Genomic DNA, 27,618 nt, shown 5'->3' on the forward strand with positions numbered 1-27,618 from the left:
AGAGTCTCTTATAGGCCTTGGAGAACCAGTCAAATATCTTGTTCCAGAATTCAGTCAACAAGGGACAGAGCCAGAAGGCGTGAGACAGTGTGCCCTCCGACCCCTTACACCTGTCGCACAGCGGTGAGACAGAGGGAGCGATCCTGTGCAGTTTGACTTTGCAGTAATGAAGACGGTGAACAACTTTGAACTGAATCAGCTGATGTCTGCTGCTAACTGAGCAAGATTGTATCATAGCTAAACACTTCTCCCATGTTTCTGCAGACAGCTCAATGCCTAGCTCTCCCTCCCAAGCCTGCCTCACCCTGTCCGTGGCAGCCCTGTTGCAATCATCAAACAAACGCACAAATCTGGAAATGAGATGTCTGGAGTCAGGGGGGCCCCTTAAGATATCGAAAAGCACACACTCCTTTGGGAGAGTTTTGAAATCAGGGATTTTGGATCGAACATAGTCTCTGATTTGCAGGTAACGAAAATGATGCGAGTGTGGTAACTCAAATTTTGCCCGCAATTCATCAAAAGAAGCGAAATGCCCATCCACGTACAAATGCTTTATGGAAGTAAGGCCCTTCTCCCTCCAGGCATGGAAAACTCTGTCTGATGTTGAAGGCATAAAGGAGTGGTTGAAGCAGATAGGTGCATGTACAGATGTCATTGGCAGACCCAAGGCTTTTCTCACCTGGTTTAATATTTTAACAGCGTTTTTAACAACAAAACTTTGACTCCTTAAAATGGCTAGCTTCTCTATTTTGCAGAACAACAAGGCAGATAAAGATGATCCGACTACACAGTTGGCCTCCATATTCAACCAGGAGGGGGCCCCAGGGGCCAAACTGCCTGGAGATTCCAGTTGCCAAAACATCAGTGCCCTAATGTTGGCAGACCAGTAATAATGTCTGAATATAGGTAGACCCAGTCCTCCCTCTGATTTGGCCTTTTGTAAGTGGGCTTTTGAGATCCTGTGGTTCTTATAGTTCCAGATGTATGACAAAATTATGGAGTCTAGTTCTTTAAAAAAAGCTGATGTGAGGAAAATAGGAAGGTTCTGACAAAGGTAAAGAAACCTGGGAAGGGAGACCATTTTAATCGAGTTAATACGGCCGATCATAGACAGGGGCAAGACCTTCCAAGCCTCTATATTACCCTTAAGCTTAGCCACAAACTCTGAGAAATTTAATTTGAATAGGAGTCTGGGTTCCCTGGGTATTGTCAGGCCAAGATATGTAAAGTGATCTTTAGCCAACCTAAAAGGGATATTTTCTAGGAAACCGGGCGTGTAGGTGTTGGAAAGGGGCATAAATTCACTCTTTGCCCAGTTAATTGTATACCCAGACAGCTTTCCGAAAGAGGTAATCAGTTCTAGCAAAAGGGGAACAGATTTTTCTGGCTCTTTTAGGCCTAATATGACATCGTCTGCATATAGACTAATGAGCATTTCGGTACCTCCCACCTCCAGACCCACAACTCCCGGATGGGCTCTTATTGCTAAGGCGAGGGGCTCCAGCGCAACAGCAAAGAGGGCAGGCGAGAGAGGGCAGCCCTGCTGTACCGAGCGACGTAAAGGAAATGGTGCCGATCTATCACCATTAGTTAAAATGGAGCACATCGGGTCAGCATATATCAGTCTCACCCAAGATACAAAAGAGTCACCGAACCCAAATCTGTGCAGGGATTCTAACATATATGGCCATTCGACCTGATCGAAAGCCTTGTGTGCGTCTAGAGACAAAATTGCTGCCCCATTGGTTTCCGTGTGATCAACATACATAGTATTAAGAAGGCGTCTGACGTTGGAAAAGGATAGTCTACCGGGGACGAACCCTGTCTGATCAGGATGAATTATTGACGACAAATATCTATTTAAGCGACCAGCTAATATTTTGGTTATTATCTTCCTGTCAACATTCTGGAGTGCAATAGGTCTGTAGCTGCCTGGGTCTGTTTCCTCCCTGCCCTTCTTCAGAATGAGGGCGATATTGGCCTCATAAAGCGTTTTTGGTAAGATTTTGTCTCTTTTAGAACTCACCATCATCCTGAGCAAAAGCGGAGCAAGAATGCCACCGAACTTCTTATAAAATTCGCAGCCGAAGCCATCAGGCCCGGACGCTTTGCCTGATGGGAAGGATTTAATGGCAGATACTATTTCTTCCAGTGTAAAATCGGAGTCTAGGTCATCCCTGGCCACATCACTAAGTTTAGGTGTTTCAAGAGAGTCAAAAAAGTTGGCCAGGTCAGAGTGGGTGGCATCACATTTAGAAGAGTACAGCTTACTGTAAAATTTTTTGAAACGATCATTTATCTCTATAGGGTCGGTCAACAGGGTGCCTGCCTCAGATTTGATATTGTGAATCGCCCTGGAAGCCTGCACACCCCTCAGCTGCCGCGACAGGAGCCCCACGGGTTTCTCCCCCAGCTCAAAATGTTTTTGTCTCAGTTTCAGAAGAAGGCTGTTGATTTGTCCTCCTAGGATGCAGTTATACTCATATTTGAGCTTAACTATCTTGTTGTAGTCTTCAGAAGACATTGAGGTTCGATATGTCGCTTCATAGGTGGGAAGAGTGTTCCTGATTTCTAACAAACGCTTCTCTCTCTCTCTTTTAATGGCAGATTCATAGGAAATTATGTCTCCACGAATAACGACCTTTAGAGTTTCCCAAAGAGTAGAATCCGACACCTCACCGTTGTCGTTGATTTCTATAAAGGTTTTTAATTTGGTAGTAATGGCTTCCACAAAGTTACCATCGGAGAGCAGCAGAGGGTTAAAGCGCCAGGAGTAATTCTGTTTAGGGAGAGAGAGGTTTAAGGACATCGACAGGGGACTGTGATCCGAAATTAGTATATTATGGTATTTAGTATTAGTGACAGAAGGAATTAGACGTGAATCAATCAAGAAATAGTCTATCCTGCTGTACGACTTGTGGACATGTGAGTAAAATGAGTAGTCCCTGTCTGTAGGATGCTGAATCCTCCAAATATCCACTGCATTCCTAGACTTAATCAAATCGTTCAGGACCTGCACAGACGTAATTTTTGGAGGTGGACGTGACGACAATCTGTCCAAGTAGGGATCTAAATAACAATTCAGATCACCTCCAATTATTATATTAGAGTTGGTGGCATCTGGCAACAAATCAAAAACTTTTTTGAAAAAATCAGGATCGTCTACATTCGGACCGTAGATATTCAAAAATATTAACGGAAATGAATTAATAGTCCCAGAAACCATAATGTACCTGCCGTTGGGATCTGTATTGAGTGAAGTGAGTTGAAACGGGATATTTTTCTTGAAAAGAATAGCCACCCCACGAGCGTGAGAGGTAAACGACGACAGATAAACCTGGGATATCCAGCTACACCGCAATCTACGCTGCTCAGTTGCCCCTATATGAGTCTCCTGCAGGAAAATTACATCTGCAGATAAAGATTTAAGATGTCGGAAAACCTTGTCCCTCTTAGTAACATGACCCAGCCCCTTAACATTCCACGAGACCACCGTGACATTCCTGCCTCCCACTGCTACTCTATCTTGGGCCCCCTGCATATATAAGTAATGAAAAAGATGACATAAATGAGCAAAAGCATATTAACCATTGTAACTTGACTGGCAGAATTACAGAAAAATCACACAGAAAAACAACTGACACTGACATGTCTGAGCCATACACAAAAACACCACCCCTCCACCCCCACCCCGCCTCGTGCCTACCTGAACCTGGCACGTAGCATCTTACCTTCATCCTAACAGGAGCTGCTGGCGAGTACAGTAGTCACTACTAACTGTGTTACCGCCATCTCCCCTCTCCGCGACATTATATAATATATAAACAAAACAACTGTATAATACCGCAATAATTAAGTAATCAGAACAAGGAGTGTGACTAAAACTAGCACCCCAGAGTGAGAGAACATGACATCACTATAAATGGGCCTTCGTAATGGCAGATATATGTAAACAATGTACACAGAGAAGTCTCAGTGTTGTGAGCGGTTAATCAGCCGCTTTGAAGAAACAGTTGTCTCACCCCAGCGCGGTTATAAGTTGAGTGAAAGGTGTTAGCGCATGGGCTCACTTCCCCTGGTCTAGGTTGTTCCTTTCCAGGAACCGCGCTGCCTTGTCCGGGTCCGCGAAGATCATGGGCGCCTCACCATCCCGGGAGTAAACGAAGAGCTTGGCCGGGTATCGTAGGGTGTGTTTCACACCTCCGTCCCGCAGAGCCTGCATCACATCTCGGAAGGCGCGACGCTGGGCCATCACCTCGCTGGTATAATCGGGAAAAAGCAGCACCTTACATCCTTTATACTCCAGTGGCTGCTGTCTGCCAAGGCGGAGGATTAGATCTTTATCCTGAAAGTGGTGGATACGTGCCAGGATGGTGCGCGGTTTAGCTCCGGCGGCCGGCTTCGGTTGAAGGGAGCGGTGCGCCCGGTCAACTTTAACTGGGTGCGGGAAGTGATCAGCGCCAAGCAGCTTGGGAATTAGCCTGGAGACGAACTCAGTGGGTTTACCCTCTTCTTCACCCTCTTGTATCCCCACGATCTTGACGTTATGTCTCCGAGAGCGGGCTTCCAGATCCTGCACTTTAGCGTGAAGCTGAGTGTTACACTTCGCCAGCTCAGAGTGTCTGGCCTCAAGTGTTACCATGCGTGCGTCAAGTTCAGTGACAGCCTGCTCCTGACTAGCCACACGAGCTTGTAGCTCCGACTGTGACGCTGCCAGTGCATTGAACTTGGTCTCAAAAGCATCGAAACGCTCGTTAATGCAGCGCAGGACCGATTCGGACATCTCCTTAAACATGGCATAAGTCTTGTCTGGTGGTGCATCCGGCTGGATGGGAGAGTCTTTGTCGGTCTCGATGTTAGCACTAGCACTAGCTCTCGTTACGGCGGTTTGCCCCTCCGTGGTTTTGGGTCTGCTGGGAATGCTCGGCTTCGGCATGTTGCGTTTTCAGCTCAATAAAGATCTTAGAGAAACATATATGTTCACTTCTACAGCTTGTGAGCAAAAAGATGCGGTATTAAAATAGCTTTTCAAAGTAGCGGAGAGGAGCACATGCGAAACACGTCTACATCGTCCACATGCGCACTAGCGCCATTTATTGTTAAACATGCAAGAATTTTGGACAAAAATATGGACTTGGTATATAAAGACCTTAAGTGTCTACAATATTGCAGACTGAATAATTTCATGCCACTCACAAAAAAAACTTGCAACATTTTTGTATAAAAATGTGTCATTTCAGTTCAATTAATAATACCTTAGAATCAGGTCAAACTAAAAATCACATAAAACGAGAATTATTAGTTAAATAATTTATGAATGGGAAAGAAAATGCATTCTTCATCACATCTTGTTATTTATGTGAAACTATTAAAATTTGATTAAAAAATACAATACCGGGTTTTTCGTGGTATTATTTTTTTATCCTTGGCAAAATAAAATTCCAAGAATGGAACCTCATTTCAGTAAGAGACAAAATCGAGCAGAATCAGAGAATATAACATTTTAATCTAATAGCCACCCACAGTTTCCTCCCTGTAACAAAGTGTTACAGACACCACCAACATGGACACATCAAAATGGATATCAGGCAACAAATATAAGATTCACATTTGAATTGTTGAAAACCATATCTTTGTCTGTTTGCCACCATTAGTCATCACTGTTCAGTTCAAACAGAGAACTGAGCAGGCGTCACCCCCCCCTCACATAAGAAAGCAGACAGCAAGCACAGGTCTGTCTGGCCCTTTGCCAATGCAGAGTGATGTCATCGACCAACGCACACACACACACACACACACACACACACACACACACACACACACAAATGTGTTAGGTCGTTGGATGTCTACTACCGCAAAATTGCAACCAAATCATCCATCATACATACATTAGTAGTATGTTCACCCCCACCCCCCTTCCTCTCCTCAGGTCTCATTATTAAATAAGATCAAATTAATCTTTTATGAACATTTGGGAGTGACAGAGGCAAGGGGCGAATAGAACATGAAGCGCACATGTGCATTTTTCCAGTGGCACTTTGCATAACAGCAGCGAGTTTCCTTGCTCTTCTGGGATTACATTAGTAAAAGCACTTTATTGGAGCACTAGATTATCTGTCTTCTTCTTCTGATATCCTAAATCCAAATTATATTTCCATATGAACAACTGTCACTAACACATCGCTACTTTGAAAGTGACATAAAAAGAAAAAAAAATGCATAATAACCACAACAACAACAATAATAATAATAATAATATATTTATTTGTATAGCACTTCGCTAAACAGTGCTTCAGAAAAAAAATCCATGACAAAGAGAATAATAAATTATGATAAAAGGTTGAAATTCAGTTCAGTTCACTTTTGAGGGCCAAATCATAACATAATGTCCCGACCATAGATGAATTGTGGTTGTAATAACACTAAGATGAAAAGAATGAAGGCGTGTAAACAACACAGTAGAATTAGATTTACAAATCGCATGTTAAAAATGCTTCCCTGTAAAAATGCGTTTTGAGCAGTGATTAAAGGACTAGTAGTGAGTCGGCGAGCCTAATCTCGTCAGGCACGGAGTTCCAGAGCCTCCGGGCGCTGACCACAAGTAGTCAGCCTTGTCCTAGGGACAACCAACAGGGAAAGGCTAACCTGATCTCAGGTTAAAACTAGGATTGTAGGGATCCAAGAGCTGTGAGATGTAAGTCGGGGCCAACTCCTGTTGAGCTTTGAAAGTTATTAAAATAATCTTAAAATGAATCCTGAATTTAATTGGCAATCAGTTAAGGGATGCAAGGATTGCCGTGATATGATACCTATGTTTTTTTTTAGTTTTGAATTTAATTAGAAAGTTGAACAAGCTGCAAACAAGTTACTAAGGTTTGACTAAGTAATTGTAAATCTTTTCTCATTCAGGGAGAGATAGAATTTATTAAATTTTGGTAGTAGGAGGATTTAATGATTTCCTTAATGTGTGTTTTGAAATCCAGGTTAAAGTGTTACAATTTTCACAGTCATTAATGATACTGAGGCACATGATGCTGTTGTACCGTCATCCATGAAATCAGATCAGTGAAGCCTTTGGTGCCATAATCATGAGCCCACTTTAAAGTTAAACAGATTCTTTGCAGTGATTACGGAAGAAGTGTGTTGCATTAATGGCAGGTGATGAGGAAGAGGAGCTTGTGTAGATGACTAATTTGTGTTTTGGCAGCTTTTCAGTCACAGACCTGCTGCTCCAATCGTACAGCCTTTCATTCTGATGTGTCTTCTCTTCTCTCTTCTCTCCAGATATGATTTAGACTGCAAGAGTGATAACCTCTCCAAACATGTAAGTGTCTCCTTCACCTCAACCATTCAAAAATCAGTCACACATTCATGGAGATATTACACAGCCAAATGTTTACCCTTCCAGGACAATAGCAGCCTGATTTGAATCCCAATGTCAAAGGTAAGAGTTGCCTAACAGGAACTAAGCAGTTGTTATGACATTTTATGGATTTTTTTATGACCCATACCACAGATAGTTAGCCACAGTAGAGCAAAACAATTAAGTTTGAAAGTTAAAAATCTTAACAACAAAACACACAAATTAATATACAGTTACTGCTGTGGTAAATCTGGGATTTTGTCTTAATCAGGGGTCATGAAGGAGCCACAGTTTAGACTGAGGGTCAATTATATGTCCAACATTCATGCACAATTCCTTATTCACTAAGGTGAACATTTAAGTCATTCCTTGTTTACTGTAAGCTCTCCAGCTATAGGCAAAGCAACACAACATTGAATATATTTAGAAAATTGTTTCTTGTTTAAACACACATTAAGAAGAGTGGGGATTGAACCGGCAACCTTCTTGTTGGAGAACAACCACTCTACCTCCTAGGCCACACGACTCACACAGCAATGACAAAATACAAGGGAAACAAAAGACGAAGGAAAGAGGGGACTGAGGTGGTCACATTGTATCTAGCTAAGAATGTGGTACAGTTCACATGTTGACAATGTGAGATTTAGGACACTTGTGCACATGACCATTTTTGGAAACTGTCTTCAGTGTAACACATTGAGGCGGGGCACTAAAAACAGGTCAATCTGAGGAGGGCTGTTTTAGACAGGGTAAAAAGGGTGCTGTTTTAAATGATCCTTGTGGTATTTTGACCAAAATATGTTGCAGAGATTTCATTAAGACCCCAAGGAACCATATCAACTGTGGTGAAATGGGCATTATATGTCCCCTTTAAGAGAACATTTCAAAACTGGACAGATAGATCACAATTCAGAAAAATGTATCACTATTCAAAAACAAAAGGATGATCTCCAACTGCGAAGCTCAACCTCCATCTTGACTTAATATCTGTTCCTTCATATTTCACAGCCCTACAGCCACATTCTTTACCTTGCTTTCAAACAGAATTTTCAGCAGTGCCCTGCTCCAGTTCTGTCTATTACCCGGGCTCCATCTCCACCCACGGCCCCTTTCATGTTACCCGTCCTCATACTCATTGCCATCTGCAGGTAGAGCTCTTTTCCTCCGATCCAACCCCAGAGTGCCCCTGGGCTTCTTCTGAGAGCGCTGAGCAATGTGAGCACAGCGACTCACTCTCAGCATGAAGACTGAGGACGCTTGGATGCGTTCTGTCGTTGCTGTGGATGTGTGGGATTGGAGATCTGGCACACAGTGATGGCTCTATTGTTCGTGCAAAGTCCATCCCCAGTCGCTATAAATAACCAAAAATGCAAATAGTGCTCACAAGTACAGTATCTCTCTTGACAGCTTCAGTGCCACCGTTTGAGGATGACTCCTTCCTCCCATCAAAGCAGATGTTGTCGCTGTGCCATATGGTGTGCATACCTTGTGCCGATATGGCTGCAGGGGAAGAAACAGAGAAACAGGGTTTACAGTAAAACCTAATTAAGGGCTGGATGTCCTGTTTCATATTAGATGAAATTATGTTGCTTTTTCATGATGACAGATGTTTGTCATGTCCTCTACTCTCATGATCCCAATCGGCTTCTGAATATCATCAAACTAAGTCTTTTGTTATTGTTTTTATTTAGAGATCCAGCAGGGGCAGAAGTTTCATTTGGTACATTTAAGGCAGAAAGTGTGGGCGTGAGTGTTTTGTCAAGTCCTATCTAACAATATGGTCAGAGGGACTTTATGAACAATAGAAATAGACAAAAGGTATGTAGATGTCCCATATTAGAGGCCTTATGAGTAGAAGAACTTTAAGAAAGGAGGTTTGGGGAATTCAGCCTGTTAATCTGAGGCGCCTGAGCCTCTGGCTGAGGATTTATGTGGCATAGCTGGCGCGAGGCCGGGGCAGCTAGCAGCACAATTCTTTTGGAAAACCAGAGGGTTTTTGTCTTCTTCTTTCAAGAACTCGGCTCGGGAGAAATATGTTCGGCACCGGCAAAGATCTTTGGAGCAGCTTTCTGCCCGCCAGACTAAACACAGCTCATCTGTCAAGTATTTACGCACACAATCGCCCATACACGTACATACATACTTACACATGCACACATTTATACACAATCTGGTAGGGGAGACCTCAGTATCAGTGGATGAACAATAAGTCCAGGTCTGTTTTGAACCGCCTGTTTCTCTTTTTATGCCTTCCTCTTCCTCTGCTTTGCGGTTCTTGTCAGCCAAATGCTCTTCCTGCTTGAGCTGACTCCTGTCTCATGGTCACCCTTCAGTGATCAACAAGGACATGGCTCTCTCTGTATTAGATGTCAATGTGCATACTATACATGGGACACAGCAGGGAAGCTGGTCAGTTAGCATGTGTGAAGTCTGAGGAACTTAACAACCAGAGTAGCTGCCGTTCCAAGCCTTCTTTTTTGTGATCTCTTTATCTCTGTAGAAATCAGATTATGTGCCCAGCAAATACAATGTTTTCCCTTTTGTGTGTGTCCCCATAATGGCAGATTCCTCATACGGAGCCAATCACCTAACTGGCTTTGCCTTGTGTCCTTGATTGTCCTTTATCGATAATGTGATGAAAGTGACAGGAGGCTTGCAACTAACAATTATTTTTAATAAAGATTCATCTGCATGTTATTTTCTTGATTAATCAATGAATAATTTTGCGTATAACATGAAAAACTATATATATATATATATATATAAAAAAAATCAAAAGATATAAATGATTTAAGCTCAATGCATGTCAGAAAGCAGCTTTAATGATTTAGTTACCAATTAACCAGGTTCCCAGAAACTAACTGCAGTTGCTGGCTAATGTCAACATCTGTAGTTGACATTTAAGAGATGGTGTGAAATAAGAAAATAAATATGTGGAATATATATCTCCATAGTGTGAAATGTTTTCCTTGGGCACGGTCTATTTGGAACAGTGGAACCTATGAAGAAACTCTCAATGAATGTTTCTCTCTGCAACTGACTGTCCTGCTTTATATTTGCCTTTATTTCTCTCTCATGTGTTTACTTGTTTGGTCTCACACATGCAGGACTTCCTGGGCCAGGCTTTCGGTACTCTGGGGGAAATCGTTGGTTCCCTGGGAAGCCGCTTGGAAAAACCTTTGATGTAAGTAGCACACACACACACACACACACACACACACACACACACACACACACACACACACACACACACACACACACACACACACACTGTCTTCTGCTATTCTAATTAGACACTAATAACTGGAAGCAAAGGTGCAAAAGGCTTTCGTGGAATCACTCTAATCGGGTAGTCAGTATATTGAGTGCGGCAGAAAAGTTGTTCGGGTTCATGCTCAGATTTTATTTATAGATTTCTGTTCCTTTTAGATGATGAAGATGTTGATGAAAGCGTACGCTGTCTCCATCAGCTAAATGAGACAGATAGTTAAACAGCAGCAGGGCAAATGACAGACTGTGAACATGTTGAGGTGGTAAACAGCGTGTAGTGAAAAGGGACAGTACACCCTAATGGGAAGATGTCAGTGATGAGTGGAGCCCCCAGCTCCATTTCTGAAGAAGCTTAAATGGAACGGAAGCCTTGACTCAAGCCTTAAAGAGGACATATTATGCCCATTTTACCACAGTTGATATGGTTCCTTGGGGTCTTAATGAAATGTCTGTAACATATTTTGGTCAAAATACCACAAGGATCATTTAAAACAGCACCCTTTTTACCCTGGCTAAAACAGCCCTCCTAAGATTGACATGTTAGGAGGGCTGTTTTGAGTGCCCCGCCCATATGTCCCCTTTAAGAAATGATCTGGGACTATTCTGTTTGAATAAATATACGTTAATCTGCTCTGTTTCTGATAAGGGAACCAAGTAGGAATACCTGTAGCCAGCTCATGACATGAGCTGGCTACAGCTCATGTCTGTGTGTGTTTGCTGCTGTGTGTGTAGATGGTTTTACTTTTTTCTCCTCCTCCTTCTTCCTTCTTGTATTTGGGATCTCTCCCTAATGCAGTGGTAGGAACCTTTTTCCTATTGAGGACCATTTCAGCTTTTATGACATAATTTTACCTTCATGCTACTTTAACACTATCATACAACACAACAGAAGACCCTGACCAATATATTAGTTGGCCGAATATATCAGCCTACATGAGTCTTTCACAGACTAATCAGTATCAGCATATTTGTTTGTATGTGCCCATATGAAAATGTAGATTTTACTATTACATTGGCAAGTTTGTATTATATTTCACAGAATTAACAATTCAGAAGAGATGTGCATTTATGTTTATATTTTATGTAAAAGTGTATTATACGGTTATAGTTAGACTGTACAAATATTACATTTCTTTTTCACAAGGGTTTGAAAATGAAATCTTAAGAACCTTTGCCTATTTTTCTTCTAAATAATGGTATCAGAAATAATTGAATCCCTAATATCAGTATCCGCAACAGCCAATTTAGGCCAGACTCTAAAACACCAAAAATAAATATATACAAATATACAGAAGACTTGAAAAAGACTGACTCAAATATATAAAATCAATGAAGCCTTTAAGTGACACCTTTAGAAAGAAATAGGTAAACGCATAATACGCTGCAATGTTAATACACCTTCTCTTATACCCATGTAGGGGAGAGCGGGGTAATCTGGGAATTTTTTTACATTTGCTCCCCTCTAGGCGAGCTAAAACGATATATCAGTAAAATGTACACATTTTCCATTAATCCAGGATGTTTTCTAGCAATGTAAATGATCAGGATGACTTCAGCACAAAGGGTAGTGAAAATATGATTATTTTAAAAAAAGTGGTCCACTTACTGTTTCCACTTTAAAACTACCATAGTTAAAATCCCGACAGCTAGATTGACAACCACTTATATCGGACTAGTAACAGAATCATGGGGATTGGTCAATTAAGCACATTTATGATTATTATGATTCATGTGATCTCTTGCACACCCTAGCTTACCTGCACATTGTTTCTCTGTCCAATTGGCAGGGACAGGGATATTGTTTTTCTCTGCATATTCAAATGCCAGTTCACGGCACTTAACTGGAGCAAAGCCATGGAACTGGTCAGCTAGTTGTTTCAAGTGTTTGGCAAGCTCCTCCTCCATCTCATCTGTGAATATTCTCTTTTCCTCAGCTGCTGCACCCCAGGCTACTGACTTTCCTTTCCCTTTCTCTTTTTTCTTTATGAATCTTTTGAGGGTTGTCTTATCAATATTTCTATCCTTCCAGCTTTTCTTAAGGACTTCTTTCCTTGCATGACCTCAGCGGCTACACTCTCCATCTCTGCGAGGGGTGTTTGGCCCCAGGTTGTCTTCCTGGTGTGTAGTTTCTTGGCATGATGGCTTTTCTACAATGTTTATGACATTAAAAATAAAACATACACTCCTGATCAAAATCTTAAGACCAGTTAAAAAATTGCATGAATTTGCATTTTGCACTGTTGGATCTTAGGAAGGTTCTAAGTAGAGCTTCAAAATGCAAAAAGAAGAAATGGGAACAAGAGACCAAAAGTTGTGAGCAGGCAATTTATTGAAAACAACAATTTAACTCAAATAGGCTGTTCATCAGCTGATCAAAAGTTTAAGACCACAGCCTTTAAAAGCCAAAATCTGTGCAAAAATTTGGATTCCATGTCATTTCCTGTCAAGTAATCACACTGTGAAGATCTCTTGATGGCAAAGGCAAAAAAGCTCACCGTCTTTGAACGTGGTAGGATTGTTGAACTGCATAAACAAGGCTTCTCACAACGTGCCATCGCTGCTGAGGTTGGACGCAGTAAGACAGTCATTTTGCATTTCTTAAAAGATCCTCAGGGTTATGGAACAAAAAAATCAAGTGGTAGACCCAAAAAAATCTCACCGGCGCTGAGCCGGAGGATCCGAATGGCTGTCCGTCAAGACACGGGACGATCCTCGTCCCAAATTAAGGCCATTACTGGTGCTGACTGCAGCCCAATAACCATCAGACGGCATCTGCGAAGGAAGGGCTTCAAAAACAAGAAACGTCTTCAAAGGCCACGTCTCCTTCAACGCCACAAAATTGCCCGTTTAGACTTTGCAAGGGAGCACCAAACATGGGACATTCAAAGGTGGAAGAAAGTTTTATTCTCTGACGAGAAAAAATTTAACCTTGATGGTCCTGATGGCTTCCAACGTTACTGGCATGACAAGGAGATGCCACCTGAGATGTTTTCTATGCGGCACAGTGGAGGGGGTGCCATCATGATCTGGGGTGCTTTTTCCTTCAATGGAACAATGGAGCTCCAGGTTGTGCAGGGGCGTCAAACAGCAGCTGGCTATGTGGAGATGTTGCAGCGGGCATCCCTCATGACTGAGGGCCCTCGTCTGTGTGGTAACGACTGGGTTTTTCAGCAGGACAACGCTCCAATTCACAATGCCCGTCTGACCAAGACTTTTTTCCAGGAGAATAACATCACTCTTTTGGACCATCCTGCGTGTTCCCCTGATCTTAATCCAATTGAGAACATTTGGGGATGGATGGCAAGGGAAGTTTACAAAAATGGACTTCAGTTCCAGACAGTGGATGCCCTTCGTGAAGCCATCTTCACCACTTGGCGCAACATTCGCACTAGCCTTTTGGAAACACTTGCATCAAGCATGCCAAAACGAATTTTTGAAGTGATCAACAATAATGGTGGAGCTACTCATTACTGAGTCAGTTTTTGACACTTTAATTTCTGTTTTAGGAGGTATTTTTAGCTGTGGTCTTAAACTTTTGATCAGCTGATGAACAGCCTATTTGAGTTAAATTGTTGTTTTCAATAAATTGCCTGCTCACAACTTTTGGGCTCTTGTTCCCATTTCTTCTTTTTGCATTTTGATACTCTACTTAGAACCTTCCTAAGATTCAACAGTGCAAAATGCAAATTCATGAAATTTTTTAACTGGTCTTAAGATTTTGATCAGGAGTGTATGTAATGTAATATTACACTAAAATATGTTTAAGACTAAACTTAACTTGTGCTTCATGGTGGGGTAAAGTGAGATAGTGTCTCACTTTACCCCACAGCATTTGTTCCACTTTACCCTACAGGCACCGTTTTAGAAAAACAACATCTCTTAGCAATTCAGGCTAATCTTCAGCTAGCATCGATCACATGGTTTTATATGTTGGAAGTTCACCAACATGTATGATATAAGTTTTTCTACCTGATTCAATTTGTTTTGACACAACAGTTGATTAAGTTCAAAGCAAGAAAATTTACTTTTACATGCAAAAAACACATTTTTGTGAAAAAACATACTTTCCACAGCACCAGCACCAACTTCTCCTTCATGGCAAGGGGGGAATGGGAGGGGCTTGAAAACGTAATGGTCACATGACCACAAATGTGTTCTGTTGCCTAGATACAGGGGGTGTTTCACATCACCCGATGTCCCACATTACCCCGCTCTCCCCTACAGCTCCTAAGGCAGCGATCTCTGAAACAAAAGACACTTCTTTGTTGTGCCACATTGATAAAGTGGGTTGGAGTGTATGATATCGTCTCAGCTGCACTGAAACTGTCCTCTAACTCACAGAGCTGAGCTGCAGCATCTTCTCCATCTACTGAAGAGAACAATTTGTTGTTACTTTTGTTTCCCTCCTGAGGCACAAAGCCGTCAGAAGTGTGACCCTAGCCTTGTCCCCTGTCTGGCATTGGTGTCATGTGTGTGTGTGTGTGTGTGTGTGTGTGTTTGTGTGTTTGTGTATTTGTGTAAATGTGTGTATTGGTGTGTGTTTGTGTGTATGTGTGTGTGTGTGTGTGTGTGTTTGTGTGTGTATGTGTGTGAATGTGTGTGTGTGGGTGTGTGTCAGTGTCAGTTTGGCATAATAAACAAACAGTTGCAGCTGCATGGATCTGCTAAAGAATGACACACAAGAGATATGATGTAAGAATGTGTTTCTGTCACTGAGTTATGTAATCACCTCTGCCTCATTCACTCTGTTTCATATCTGTGTGTTTGTGTATGTGTGTGTGTGTGTGCGTGTGTGTGTTCATACCATTTCAATTCTTTTTATAAATATTTGTAAATATTCTTTTTTATTTTGTAATGCTTGTTTGTGTCTGAAAGTTTTTGCAACTATATGTGTGTATATTTTATTCATTCAGGTGCTTCCAAACACCCTCACCCCCAAACAAAACATCTTAAGTCACTTCTGCTCAGTCAAGTGTAGGCGGATCAAAAACACAAAAAAAGACAAACATACAAATGACAATATCCTCCAAGCACTCAATGCCACAGTAAGCTTGTTTCCCATTTTTTTGTTTGAAATATTCTCTTCAGTAACTGAGAAAACCTTTTACAGCACAGTTTGTGTCTCAGAGGGGAGTCACCAATGTTTTGTTGCTGCTTGATGACTTTGATTAAACATTTTTAACAGTCACTCAAGTATCTAGGTACCTCTTTAGCTTTTAGTAGATCATAATTGGCTTTCCAACCACCAAGGGTAACCTTGAATATGTTTTGGTTTTTGAACTATTGCCTTTATTTTATGAAAGAAACTCATGTTTAAGACTGTATTGCCAGAATGTTGATATTGAAAAATTCCCAAACCCTAGTTTGATGTTTGACAACGGCAATGGTGGTGGCTAACACTATGGAACACATTTTCTGAGCTATTTATTTATACAACATTTGTGTATTATGCTATGGTTGTTTTTTTCCTATTTCCACTCAAGAGTGTGGTCTTTCGTTTTGAGAACAGGATTTATTAATTTCACGTTCAGATTTTCTTGAGCCTTCACTCAAATCCCTGTGCTCATACTCCACATTTTTTGTTGAGTTACAAGGAATAGTGGTTGAAACCTTCTTCTACGAATTTGGAGAGCACTTCAAGAAGCCGTTACGTGTCATTGCGAGCAACTGTTACATCATCAGTAGTCATCACGGGAACCCGATACATCATCAGTAGTCGTCGATGTAAATAGACACGACAAAACGTTTTTGGGAATGTCTTTGAAATAACAATGTTGAGATATAAACCAATGATATTGCTAGCAGTTACTAAAGTGACAAACCTAGAATGTCCTAATAACATCTATGCTAATGCAGGTGAATACAATTACGGGGTTCATGCTCAGGACATGTCTTCCTGCTTTCCCTACGTAGTGTGACAATAATGGTACAGCACATTGACATATGCGATTTATTCAATGCAAATTGTAAAGCTTGGAGGCACTGCACTAGTTCTCGTATAAATCCAAAGCACACTGCTTCAGGTTTCTAGCCGTGGTCTGTAGGCAACCCTGCCAGGATGTATTGTTATCAGAGGAGCAGTTCAGTTCAGTAACATCTCTGCTATACGCTAGTTAAAGTGCATCATGTATCTTCAAGGGGGGGTGTGACATTAAATTATGAATGTTTTTTTTTAAGGTTTAAAAAATGACCATAATACATTAAAACGATATTCAACTACGATATTACACTTATTATCGTAATTTTTCAATCTCTATTTATATCCTTTGCTTTTGTATCTGTCAAAATTCCTCAACCAATAGAATGCCAGATGTAGTGTTGACATGTGAAGTTGTCCCGCCCTCATTATGGGTATTTTTACTAGCTTTACTGAGTCCCGTATTGGCGGTCACTTAAACCGTGATCATACACTCACGCCTGCCACGGCTTTATTTGCACACTCAGCTAACACACCCACAACAGCGTAAGAAATTTGAGAGCAAGAGCTTAGTTCAAGCGTAAGCAGGGCATATCCAACAGCAAGCATGGGGCTATTTGAGTGTGAGCGTGGTGTTTTGAATATAAGCATTAAAAGATCTGAACCTGAAATTCTGGAAATATCACACTCTTGAAAAAAACTTTAAAAAGATTTAACTTGAAATGCTGCTTTTTGAAACATTTGTGCGTTTCATTGATGGTAAAAAGGAAAGTGCCACATCCTGACATGTTGATCCCATCATCACATAATTTTGCAGGTTGTCATTTACAGAACAAAACACTGATGTAATACAGACAGATATGTGGGTATATGCTATACTTACATAAAAAACTCAGACGAATGTGATATACACACTTCCAAATTACCAAAGCAAAGATTAACTTTGTATATGATGCAAATGTGAATTCAGATGATGATGAAAGTATTCAGTACTGGTCATTTATGCAATGCAATTTTAAATGTGGAGGTTGTAGGGCTCACTCTGCTTCCATTCATCCAACTCACCTCTCATCTACCTCTCTGTCCTTCTTCCTCTCCCCTTCGTCTTTTTATCTCTGTCTTCTCCTCCCTCTTTCTCGCTGCCATTTTTCCATCTGCCCCCTTACTGAGCAATCTCCCTGCTCGCACAGAAAATTAATCCCCCTGAATGCTTCCCTGTGCATCAAAAGACGGCAGTGTTTGTCTCAGGTGACAGAAAGGATGGGGAGGGGGGTGATTCACAAGCCTCGCTTCAATTTGCCTTCAGTTTCCCTCCACATGTGTCATCGTAGGCTCTCTCCCATTACTGGACAGTACATGGCCAAATGAAATTATCTCTGCCCTGCCTCCTTCTGAATCTGGCCCCGGGTCCGTGGCATTCTTTTGGTCTATTTTTAGTGGTTGTTCTCCCCTGGCTTTATTGGCTGAATGTTACGCTTCGCCAGCTCAGGATGTAAACAAACATTGCAGCTGAAATGTCACTGGGTGTGGTTTTATTACCTTGATGTTCTGTTTCCAATGCTTTCATTCAGCAATAATTAACAGTTATTTAGCCCAGGTCTGGTCGTTGAATATTTAAGGTTTTTTAATTTAGCTTTATTCTCTTATCTTTTATTAGGTTAGATTGGATATATTCGACTTGTTGTACCTGTCATGAAGCCATTTCTTAAAGCGTCAGGCTACTTGAATCTAACCAAAATATTCTGTTCTTCTCTTTTTTACTTCAAGTGGGATCCCAGGGAAGAAATGTGGAACCATCATAGTGAGAGCAGAAGAACTGAGCAACTGCAGGGTGAGAGTTCATCATTTGTTCCCCTGTTGAAAGTTTTGAATTAAAACATCAGACATTCAGAGACCTTTCTCCTCTTTTTGCTTCTTCACTCTTCTGCAGTGAGGACTCTGAACCCTCTAGTACTTCACACAGCTGAAAATAAAAACTCTCTTTGACACAAATCTGGTAGTAGTAAGGTTAATGAATATATCAAAGAAATATTCTCAAAATGCTTTTTTTAGGTTAACAAAACCATTTTTATACAATTTTAACAGAACACAGTTACATCCAGCACACACATATACAGTCTAACTGTCCTCTAATAAGTCCTACCACCCCCCCTTCACTGTATATACCTCTGCCAAGGCCCAACAGTCCCCTTATAAAACCACATTTAAATTCACTAGATTTGAGTCTGTACCAAAGTGCACACAGTTTTCCTAGCCCATACCACATACTTCTTCCAAACTTTGTGGAAACCTGTCCATTTTGTGTGTAACCTAGATACCAAACACTCCAACCAACCAAACACTATAAAATATATTTTGTTAAATGTAGACACATGTCTCCGTGTGATAGTAGAATTATTATTTTCTAATGTTAAACCCTCAAACAGAAAATATGTATTTATGTATCACAACATATTTTGTAAGAACAAATGTCATGATGTGTATCAAAACCACAATAAAAGAGGCAGAAATGCCCATTTATTTTCTGGCAGTAGGCAATATACCAGAATGTTTTATAGCCGTCAGAGAATTTGACCAATTTGATTTTGTATCCTTTCAGTTTTGTTTTGTCCAAAAACAAACTACGGCCGAATGAAAACAAGCTCACATCCATTTTTCTGGGCGCATTCCAAAGACCCACAGGGAAATAAAAGAAATGGCCTCATTAGGAACTAGAACACTTGCAAAATTATTTACATCACTTAATTGAAAAATAACCCCTGAACATCAGAAATTATAGATTTAATATGATATCATGTTAACACTGTACAAGTATGTGAGAGGGTGGAATTAAGGCTGATAATTTCGACTTAGTCCTTTAGTTTCCCTTTTTTGGGGCAGATAAAGATCAGATATTCATTTCAGCCCCCAGAACTCAGTGATGAAAAGATCCAGATTCACACAAACACAATGTGTTATTTCCTTTTTCATTAATATTGATGCAGTACTGAAATAGAGCAAGTGCTGCTTTTAGGTGATGAAATATAAATATAGAGAGAACAAACACAACTAGAGAGTCTTTGTAAACCTTACAGTACAACATTTTTTCCTCCATCTCTCCTTTTTTCAGGAGTCGGTGATGCTACAGTTTTGTGGCAACAAGCTGGACAAGAAAGACTTTTTTGGGAAATCTGATCCTTTCCTTGTCTTCTACCGCAGCAACGAAGACGGATCGTAAGTTGACATGCCAAATCCCACGTGGTATCTGCGGACATCCATTTTCTCAATTTACAAAGCAGCTATCTCAGTTTTACACACAAAAGCACATACACACAGAATGTAAAGATGCCTGAAATGAATATAGACGCTGAGAGTAATTTTTCATGCTCCAGAAAGCTCTCATACACAGGATATAAGGTCTAAACTGCCTATGTGGCGTTACGTAATGCTCGCTGTTGTATACAGTATGTGACTTATTCCATCCAGCCATCAACAGGAGAAAGCAGCAAAGGGAGGGATGAGCCAGAGATAACAGGACAGAGTTGACAAGAGGGAAATAAAGGGAGAGAAAGATGGATAAGATGGAGTTAAGTGAAAACAGTGTGTGGGGGTCATAGTTTCTTTGCCCTGCAGATGCTTTTATTCACGTCGACTTCAGCATCTCGCACTTAGCACATTCTCTCTTTGTGCAGCTGGGTATTTACTGATGCAGCCTAAATGTTCAGCCCCGGGGCATAACAGCAGCACGCTGCGGCAACAAGGAGCCACAATGGTTACTGTATTCAAAAGAATGGGAAATAAGTTGTTTCAGCAACGGATGAAGTAAATTAAATACTTCTAACAAAATGCTCCCCTTTGTCACGAAGAGACGAGGGGCACAAAGGCTTTTGTTTTTACCTGCGAGGTAGATTTGTCATCTGTTAACAATGTTGTGATGTCTTACAGGTATACCATCTGCCACAAAACAGAGGTGGTGAAGAACAATCTGGATCCGGTGTGGCAGGCTTTTAAAATCCCTGTCAGGGCGCTGTGTAACGGAGACTATGACAGGTACAGGGAGAGAGAAACACTTTACTGACTATGTTCACAGTCAAACTTTTAAATTATTCTCACAATTGACAGACATAGAAGAAAATTATTTTTACAGCAGAGTTTTAAAAGTGCTAAGAGGATCCAAGTGAAACAGGCGTTTGACTCTAATATTTGATTTGATTAGGTTTAACAGCATTATATGTTTTATAACACTATACACTTACACTGGCACATAAGGTGCAACTGTGCAACTTGATTGGGCTGCAGGTACTGCCTCATGCAAACAGTATACGTAGTGACAAGGACACGAGCAGAACACAAAATTAGAGAAGATTCGGACAGGGAGCATGAGGAGAGAGTAACTGTTTGTGGCCACCACATGTAAAACCATTTTTTCACTTTCATTTGCACAGAAGCTTGTGAAATAGATTCACAATCAGGTGCTTCCTAAAAGGACAGATTGCTCTTCCTGAAGTTCTAACCATCTAATTTAGCTCATAGTCCCAATATTACTGTGGCAGAGAGAGCGCAATGCAACTTAAGAAAACACATAAACAACTTAATTTGGCATCACATGCTGCAAGTACAAAGACAAGAGGTCTGTGACATCTGAAGTTAATGAAGTTGGCTACTCATCAGAGGTGTTATGTTTCCATCTGTGTTTTGTTTTTTGTGTTTGTTAGGCATCATTACACACAAACTACTTACCTATTTCCATGAAACTTGTGTAAGGATGTGCCATGGGTCAGGAAAGAATTTCATTTTGTTGCAGAAAAGATTAAATTTTCTTTCACTTTCCTTAAAACTGCTTTTGAATTTCTCAAGAAATAATGCAGAGATCTTTATGAAAATAATCAGACATCTGTAGAGTTCAAACATCTATGATGGTGACATTTTGTGCAAATCCAGGATTATGGTCAAAATGTAGTGGATCAAAAATAATTTTTTAGGAGGTTGATTTGTATGTATGTATGTCAACAAGTATTCCTTTAAACTCTATCAGCAAATTGATAATTTGCCTAATTACCTGCAATTTGTAAGATAAATATGTAACATATGCAACATATGTAAGTGCAATATGGTGATAAAAGGCAAGGTAATTTGATTTAGAAGCACCTTTCAACACAGAGTAGGTGTCAGACTTGGTGGAGGTGTGCTGAGTGTCATTCTAGTTTCAACATTGTGATGGCATGATTAAGATTATATCTTAGATACAAATTTCAGCAGCGCTAATACTTTGTTGTGCTATGTGGATTTTCAGAACATGCGTTTTCAAATTGATGAAGCTTTTAGTTAGCTTGTGTTTATTTAAGCCGATCTCTTAGCCACCATATATTAGCCATAAATGTGTCAAGCCATTGCCACCTGATAATTACCTGTTCATGTCATGTTGGATTTACAGGAAAAACAGGTTCTGACATGTTACTATACATGTACATGTCCAGGTGCAAGTAGGGCCTCTGATAACACATTGATAGAAAGAAATCACATCCTTACCATGGACACACATGGAAGCCTTTGTCCCTTTCTACTATGGCAAAATGTGTCTTTTGATATAGTTAAAGTTAAGTTAATGAATGTACTCCTATATTGAACCTGCGCAGTACTTTAACCATCACACAACCAGTTATCAAATGACCTAAGCACTCCAAGGTTATAAACACACTTTTGTGACAGAGGACTTGTCTCTTCGTTTGGTCTATTGGTGGGCAGAAACATTTTAAATCAGTGATGCTAATTGTTTTTCTAATAGGATTTCCCTCTCTCTTCCTCTTTCCCTTCAGGAGCATCAAGGTGGAGGTGTATGACTGGGACAGAGATGGAGGGTGAGGAAACAATGCTCTTTCTTCTGTGTTATGAAATGACTTCATGATATGATATGATGCTCTATCCGTCTGTATCTGTGTAGTTATTATCATGCCACTGACATCCTGCCGTGAAAGGTATCCCTCATCCATATGCAATAAGGCCCTGTGGCAAAGTAAATGTGTTAATTACCGATGAGATTTATCCTCTGGAAACCAGACTATTACCTTTTAATTTTCTACATAAAAAATGAAAGAGACCTTTTCTCCTTAGGAAACTAATAATGTATACCCCCTTGAAATGAAAGACTGCCCTGATAATATAAGTCTCTCAGTTAGAGTGGATACTGTAGAAAAATATCACCACTGAACCCACCAGTGACAACTCGCCATACTGCTGTAAATACACATTAACTGTTAAAACTGCCTGAGCAGTCCCTCCTACAGATAACTTAATACAGTCCGTCAGGGATAAAGATAGTGCTTATATTTTGAAGCGAAGGAATTTACACAGTTTGCTCCTTCATTGTTAATTTCACAGGCAGTTTTTGACATTTCAAGGACGTTTTGCCCTGAGCTCCCGTTAATTCCTGACCATGAGTCTAAGTCTGCTGATTATCTCCATGAAATTATGAAAAATTAGAAGCAGTGCCCACGCATCCGGTAACCAAGGAGCTTGTAACACTTAACAGACAATGAAAAAGAAATGAATGAAGTCTGAGATACTTGAGCAAGTGTTTTTAATATATTTTTATGGGTTCTTAGCATTTTCTGAAGTTGCTTCACTAAAGTAATAACATGGGTGGAAATGGGGCTGTGTTCGTTTTACAGCCACGACTTTATCGGTGAGTTCAGCACCAGCTACAGAGAAATGTCCAGAAGCCAGTCGCAGTTCCACATCTATGAGGTGAGTTTCTTCTCTCTCACAAACACACACACATCTGTACACTCTCACACACACTCACTTACTCTTCCATTAATATAAGAATCTCTGTAGACCAGAGGACTAATCCTAAAATGTTGACAAAGCGCCTTTTCTAGCCTTTACGGTACTGGGCTAACCGCCCTGGAAACTCTGACCAATCATCTCACGTCACGCTGAGCTAAACAAAGCTGGTAATTCCAATCAGCATTCTGCCAGTGATTGAGGGAAGACGTCACAGATGAGAGGAAGAATAGACAGTCACATGGTATGCTCTAAATAGAGAAAATCAGACAATGAAAGTGTTTTTAATCAAGGCTAGACTGTCTTAAATTTTCATTTGTCTGACGGGCAGTTCAAAACAATATGTCTCATACGTTACGACACTGTGGCAATTGTCAAAAGCAGCAATGCCAAACTAAATTAAACCAATTCTGCCCGGACTTGAAAATCCTTATAAGGCATGCTTTGGCTCACTTCTCTCACTGAACCATAAAAGTGGGGGTGGGATACAAGAGGAGCTGTTAAAGCTTTTCATTGTAAAGATTTGTGGAAATTGTTAAAAAATTTGTTGAGACTGTTAAGTGAATAAGATTTGACTAAAACAACAACTAAACCAGCTCAAAACAGTGTGTATTAAAATGAGTGATAGACTTTAGCAAGCATAAACTCAACTGGCTCCAGAGACACCAGATATGGTCACAATCTTGACCATATCAACCTTTGTGTGAGAAGTGAATCTGAGCCAAACCTTTATTTACTTACCAAACAAACCTGGTTGTTACATCTGGATACAGATATGTTTTTGAAGCAAATGTGTTTTGTCTAAATAGGTGTTTATTTCCTATTGCGTGAAATTGCTTCTGGAATGTTACAAATCCACATTCATAAACTTTCATTCACACACACACAAAAAACATATCAGCAGGTCTGCCTTATATTTCAGTGAAACCTGTGTTTCCTCTGTTTGGACAAATAAACATCGGAGCTGAGCAATAGACTGATCCACTGCTTGACTAACTGGATCTGGTCATTTAAAACGAGAGTCTGTCAATCCCATTCTCATGAACTCAATATCCCAGGGATTCCTTGACAGTGTCGTCATGGCAAAATGTGGCCTTGGACACACCTACTGTAGCTGAGTACCGACTTCCCTTTGTAATAATAACTAATGAATACTGTGAAATGGAGGGTTGGAATGTCAACATGTTGATAGGCTTGGTAGCTGATGGGCTCCACATTTTCAAGATGCTTTAGCAGGGTGAGCTAGTTTGACCTCATTTGAAAGGTTTTTTTTCTCCAGTGGGACACATCACCTCCTCATTCTTATTCAGCAGTTCCTCCTGGTTAATATTGTGATTCACACACACTATATGCACACTGACATGAAGGAGTACACTAGTGATTATATAGTGGCTCTTATGATTAATTAACAAGATTCTTCCCTTCTTCGAAGTGCACTTCACTCACTGGTCCATGAACATCTTCAGCTGCTGTGTCTCAGACCATAAATCACCAACAATCAGGAGTCAGTAAAGGTGCTTATGAAGTGTAGCTTGAATCAGCTGGTTCTCACACGCCTTTTTTCTAATCAGCTTTGTGCTGGATTATCTGTAGTCGGATTATTACAGTTACCAGGACGCGCATTATGAAAGAAAAGATTAGTAGTTTAGATATAAATTGTGAAGAGAGAAAATAAATAAATTTAGTCGTCTAATTAATGTGCTGATAAATCTTATCAGTGCAAACTCATTACACGGTATTGACTAAGTGTGTGTTATCCCCACAGGTGCTTAATCCAAAGAAAAAAGGAAAGAAGAAGAAAAAGTACCAAAACTCAGGAACGGTGAGTTTGTGCTCTCTGCTCGCTGATGTTTTTTGCACTGTTACACAAATGCTGCACTTACACTTGATGCCCTTTGCAAAGTTGAAAGTGTCTATTCAGAGTTAACGTGACTTCAGATAAAATACAGTGTCAGGGGAAAGAGTTGTATTAGATAAACTTACAAGGTTCATAGACTTGCATGTGTTTGAGTCTGTGTTGCATATTTTATTTACAATCATTTCAAGTTTATGTGTTTGCTTGTTTGTTTGTTCGTTGGTAGAATTAAGAAAATAATACCCTGATTACCATTATTTTGTGGAGGGATGGGGCATCAACCAAGGGAGAGCGCAATCAATTTCGACAAATTTAATTAACTTTCTTTAACAATATTTTCATTTTTATTATAGTATATTGTGAATCAAGATGAAAATAATTAGGCATGTTTAGGGATTGATATTTGTAAGGGTGTGCGATTTGTTGCAGTTTCAAAATAAAATCTGGATAGAGTGAATTTGAATGTGGATTCTTGAGGTGATTATCTGGCCTTGGTGATGGTGCGCTCGACTAAGCATTATTCTGGGTGTAATTGTGGCTCAGCAGTTTGAGGAACCAGCTGCAATGAAGTTAATGTCATTAAGTTAAAGTAAATGTATTGCTGTAGCCCATTAATACAAGTTTGTAGCACGTGGCTTTGTAGAGAGGAGAGGGTTAGCCGTTTTCTCACTAATGAATAAGTGCTCAAAGTAAAAAATCGAATAATCAATCAATCCAATTTTATTTGTATATCCCATATTCACAAATCACAATTCGTCTCATAGGGCTTTCACATGGTGTGACATCCTCTGTCCTTAACCCTCAGCAGAGTAAGGAAAAACTACAAAAAACCCTTTTAACAGGTTAAAAATACGTAGAAACCTCAGAGAGAGCCACATGTGACGGATCCCTCTCCCAGGACGGACAGAAGTGCAATAGATGTCAGGTGTAGGAAAACATCATCAAGATTAAAGTTTTTAGCAGCATTGATGAGGGTAGACATTTTGAAGGATAACTTCAATACTATTTGTCAAGCAGTCCTGCTGCAATCATAGTTTATGGTCAGCAGCCAGCAAGATCATGATCCGCCATCCAGATCGGATCCACTATAGTCCACAGTCATTGTCCACTGCCGCTTATTAGGATCCATCATCAGCCGCTGACCTCGGTCGTGGTCCACCACCATTATATGATGCCAATGTGACACAGGATCCGCCATTACCACAACAATCAGCCCGCACGATATAGAATCCACCATACTGGATCCACCATTAAGACCTCTGATGCACTATCCACAAATCGTAATCCATGGTGCGGCCACAGCGGGCCCGGATCTGCGGGCGATAAAGCAAAGGGACTCGGGGAAGGGGTCAAGTCAGTAACATGTATTGATGAGATATGAATTACTTTGATGTGATAAGGATGGAGAAGAGGAAGAAGAAGCTGGAAAGAGAAGCTCCGCGTGTCATGTGTCATAAATTCCCTTTGCGTCTTAGCGTCATCAGGTGTTTTTGCCTTGTAATCAATGATACAATAATACAGGCCGAACTTGGGTGTTACACTGAGGCTCAAGGTAAATCTGACTGGCTACTGGTTTGTATGGTAGTACTATGAAAACCATGTGTCCCACTCAGTAGATCAGCCATCAATACCTCTATGCCTTTTTAAACTAAACGCTTCCTATTTTTGAACATAGGACAACTAACGTTCTGCCGCACTAATTAGCTCTAACAATAAGCTTTATCAAAAAGGAAGGTTTTGAGCCTACTCCTAAATGAACAGATGGTGTCTGCCTCCCAAACTGAAAGTGGTAGTTTATTCCACAGCAGAGGAGCTTGATGGCTAAAAGCTCTGGCTCCTACTCTACTTTTAGAGACTTTAGGGACGACAAGTAAGCCTGAATTCTGGGAGCGGAGTGCTTTAGTGGGTTGATAGGGTACTAACAGCTATTTAAGGTAAAATGGCGCCATATTGTTCAGGGCCTTGAAGGTGAGGAGGAGAATTTTTAATTCTATTCTAGATTTAACCGGAAGGCAGTGTAACGATGCTAATACTGGAGAAATGTGCTCTCTTTTCTTTGTTCTCATCAGGACACGTGCTGCGGCATTTTGGACAAGCTGTAGAGTCTTTAACGACTTACTGCTGGAGCCTGATAATAATGAATTACAATAGTCCAGTCTCGATGTAACAAAGGCGTGGACTAGTTTTTCTGCATCTTTTTGCGAAAGGACATGTCTGATTTTTGAGATATTACGCAAGTGGAAAAAGGCGGTTCTAGAAATTTGTTTTAGGTGTGAATTAAAGGACAAATCAGGATCAAAGATCACTCCCAAGTTCCTGACTGTTTAGTTGGAAGCAAGGGCAATGTCGTCTAGTGCAGCTATATCATTAGATAATGTATCTCTAAGGTGTCTAGTGCCAAGTATTATAACCTCTGTTTTATCTGAGTTTAATAAGAGAAACCTGATAATG

General features: G+C 40.5%; 1 protein-coding gene across 3 annotated transcripts in view; it reads left to right on the forward strand.

Moving 5' to 3' along the window:
* LOC128445096 (copine-8) overlaps positions 1-27,618 on the forward strand; it is a 73,953-nt gene that overhangs the window by 30,382 nt on the left and 15,953 nt on the right. The window contains exons 5-13 of one of the 3 annotated variants that reach the window (XM_053427863.1): positions 7,285-7,324; positions 9,099-9,101; positions 10,471-10,547; positions 18,318-18,381; positions 19,660-19,763; positions 20,475-20,579; positions 22,346-22,387; positions 23,144-23,273; positions 25,078-25,134. In XM_053427863.1, coding sequence (XP_053283838.1) covers positions 7,285-7,324; positions 9,099-9,101; positions 10,471-10,547; positions 18,318-18,381; positions 19,660-19,763; positions 20,475-20,579; positions 22,346-22,387; positions 23,144-23,273; positions 25,078-25,134 — 622 coding nt within the window. The remainder of the gene's footprint in view (positions 1-7,284; positions 7,325-9,098; positions 9,102-10,470; positions 10,548-18,317; positions 18,382-19,659; positions 19,764-20,474; positions 20,580-22,345; positions 22,388-23,143; positions 23,274-25,077; positions 25,135-27,618) is intronic. The other 2 variants (XM_053427864.1, XM_053427865.1) reach the window with 2 other exon arrangements.

Source organism: Pleuronectes platessa, chromosome 7, assembly GCF_947347685.1.
Source record: "Pleuronectes platessa chromosome 7, fPlePla1.1, whole genome shotgun sequence".
Classification (NCBI taxonomy): Eukaryota; Metazoa; Chordata; class Actinopteri; order Pleuronectiformes; family Pleuronectidae; genus Pleuronectes; species Pleuronectes platessa.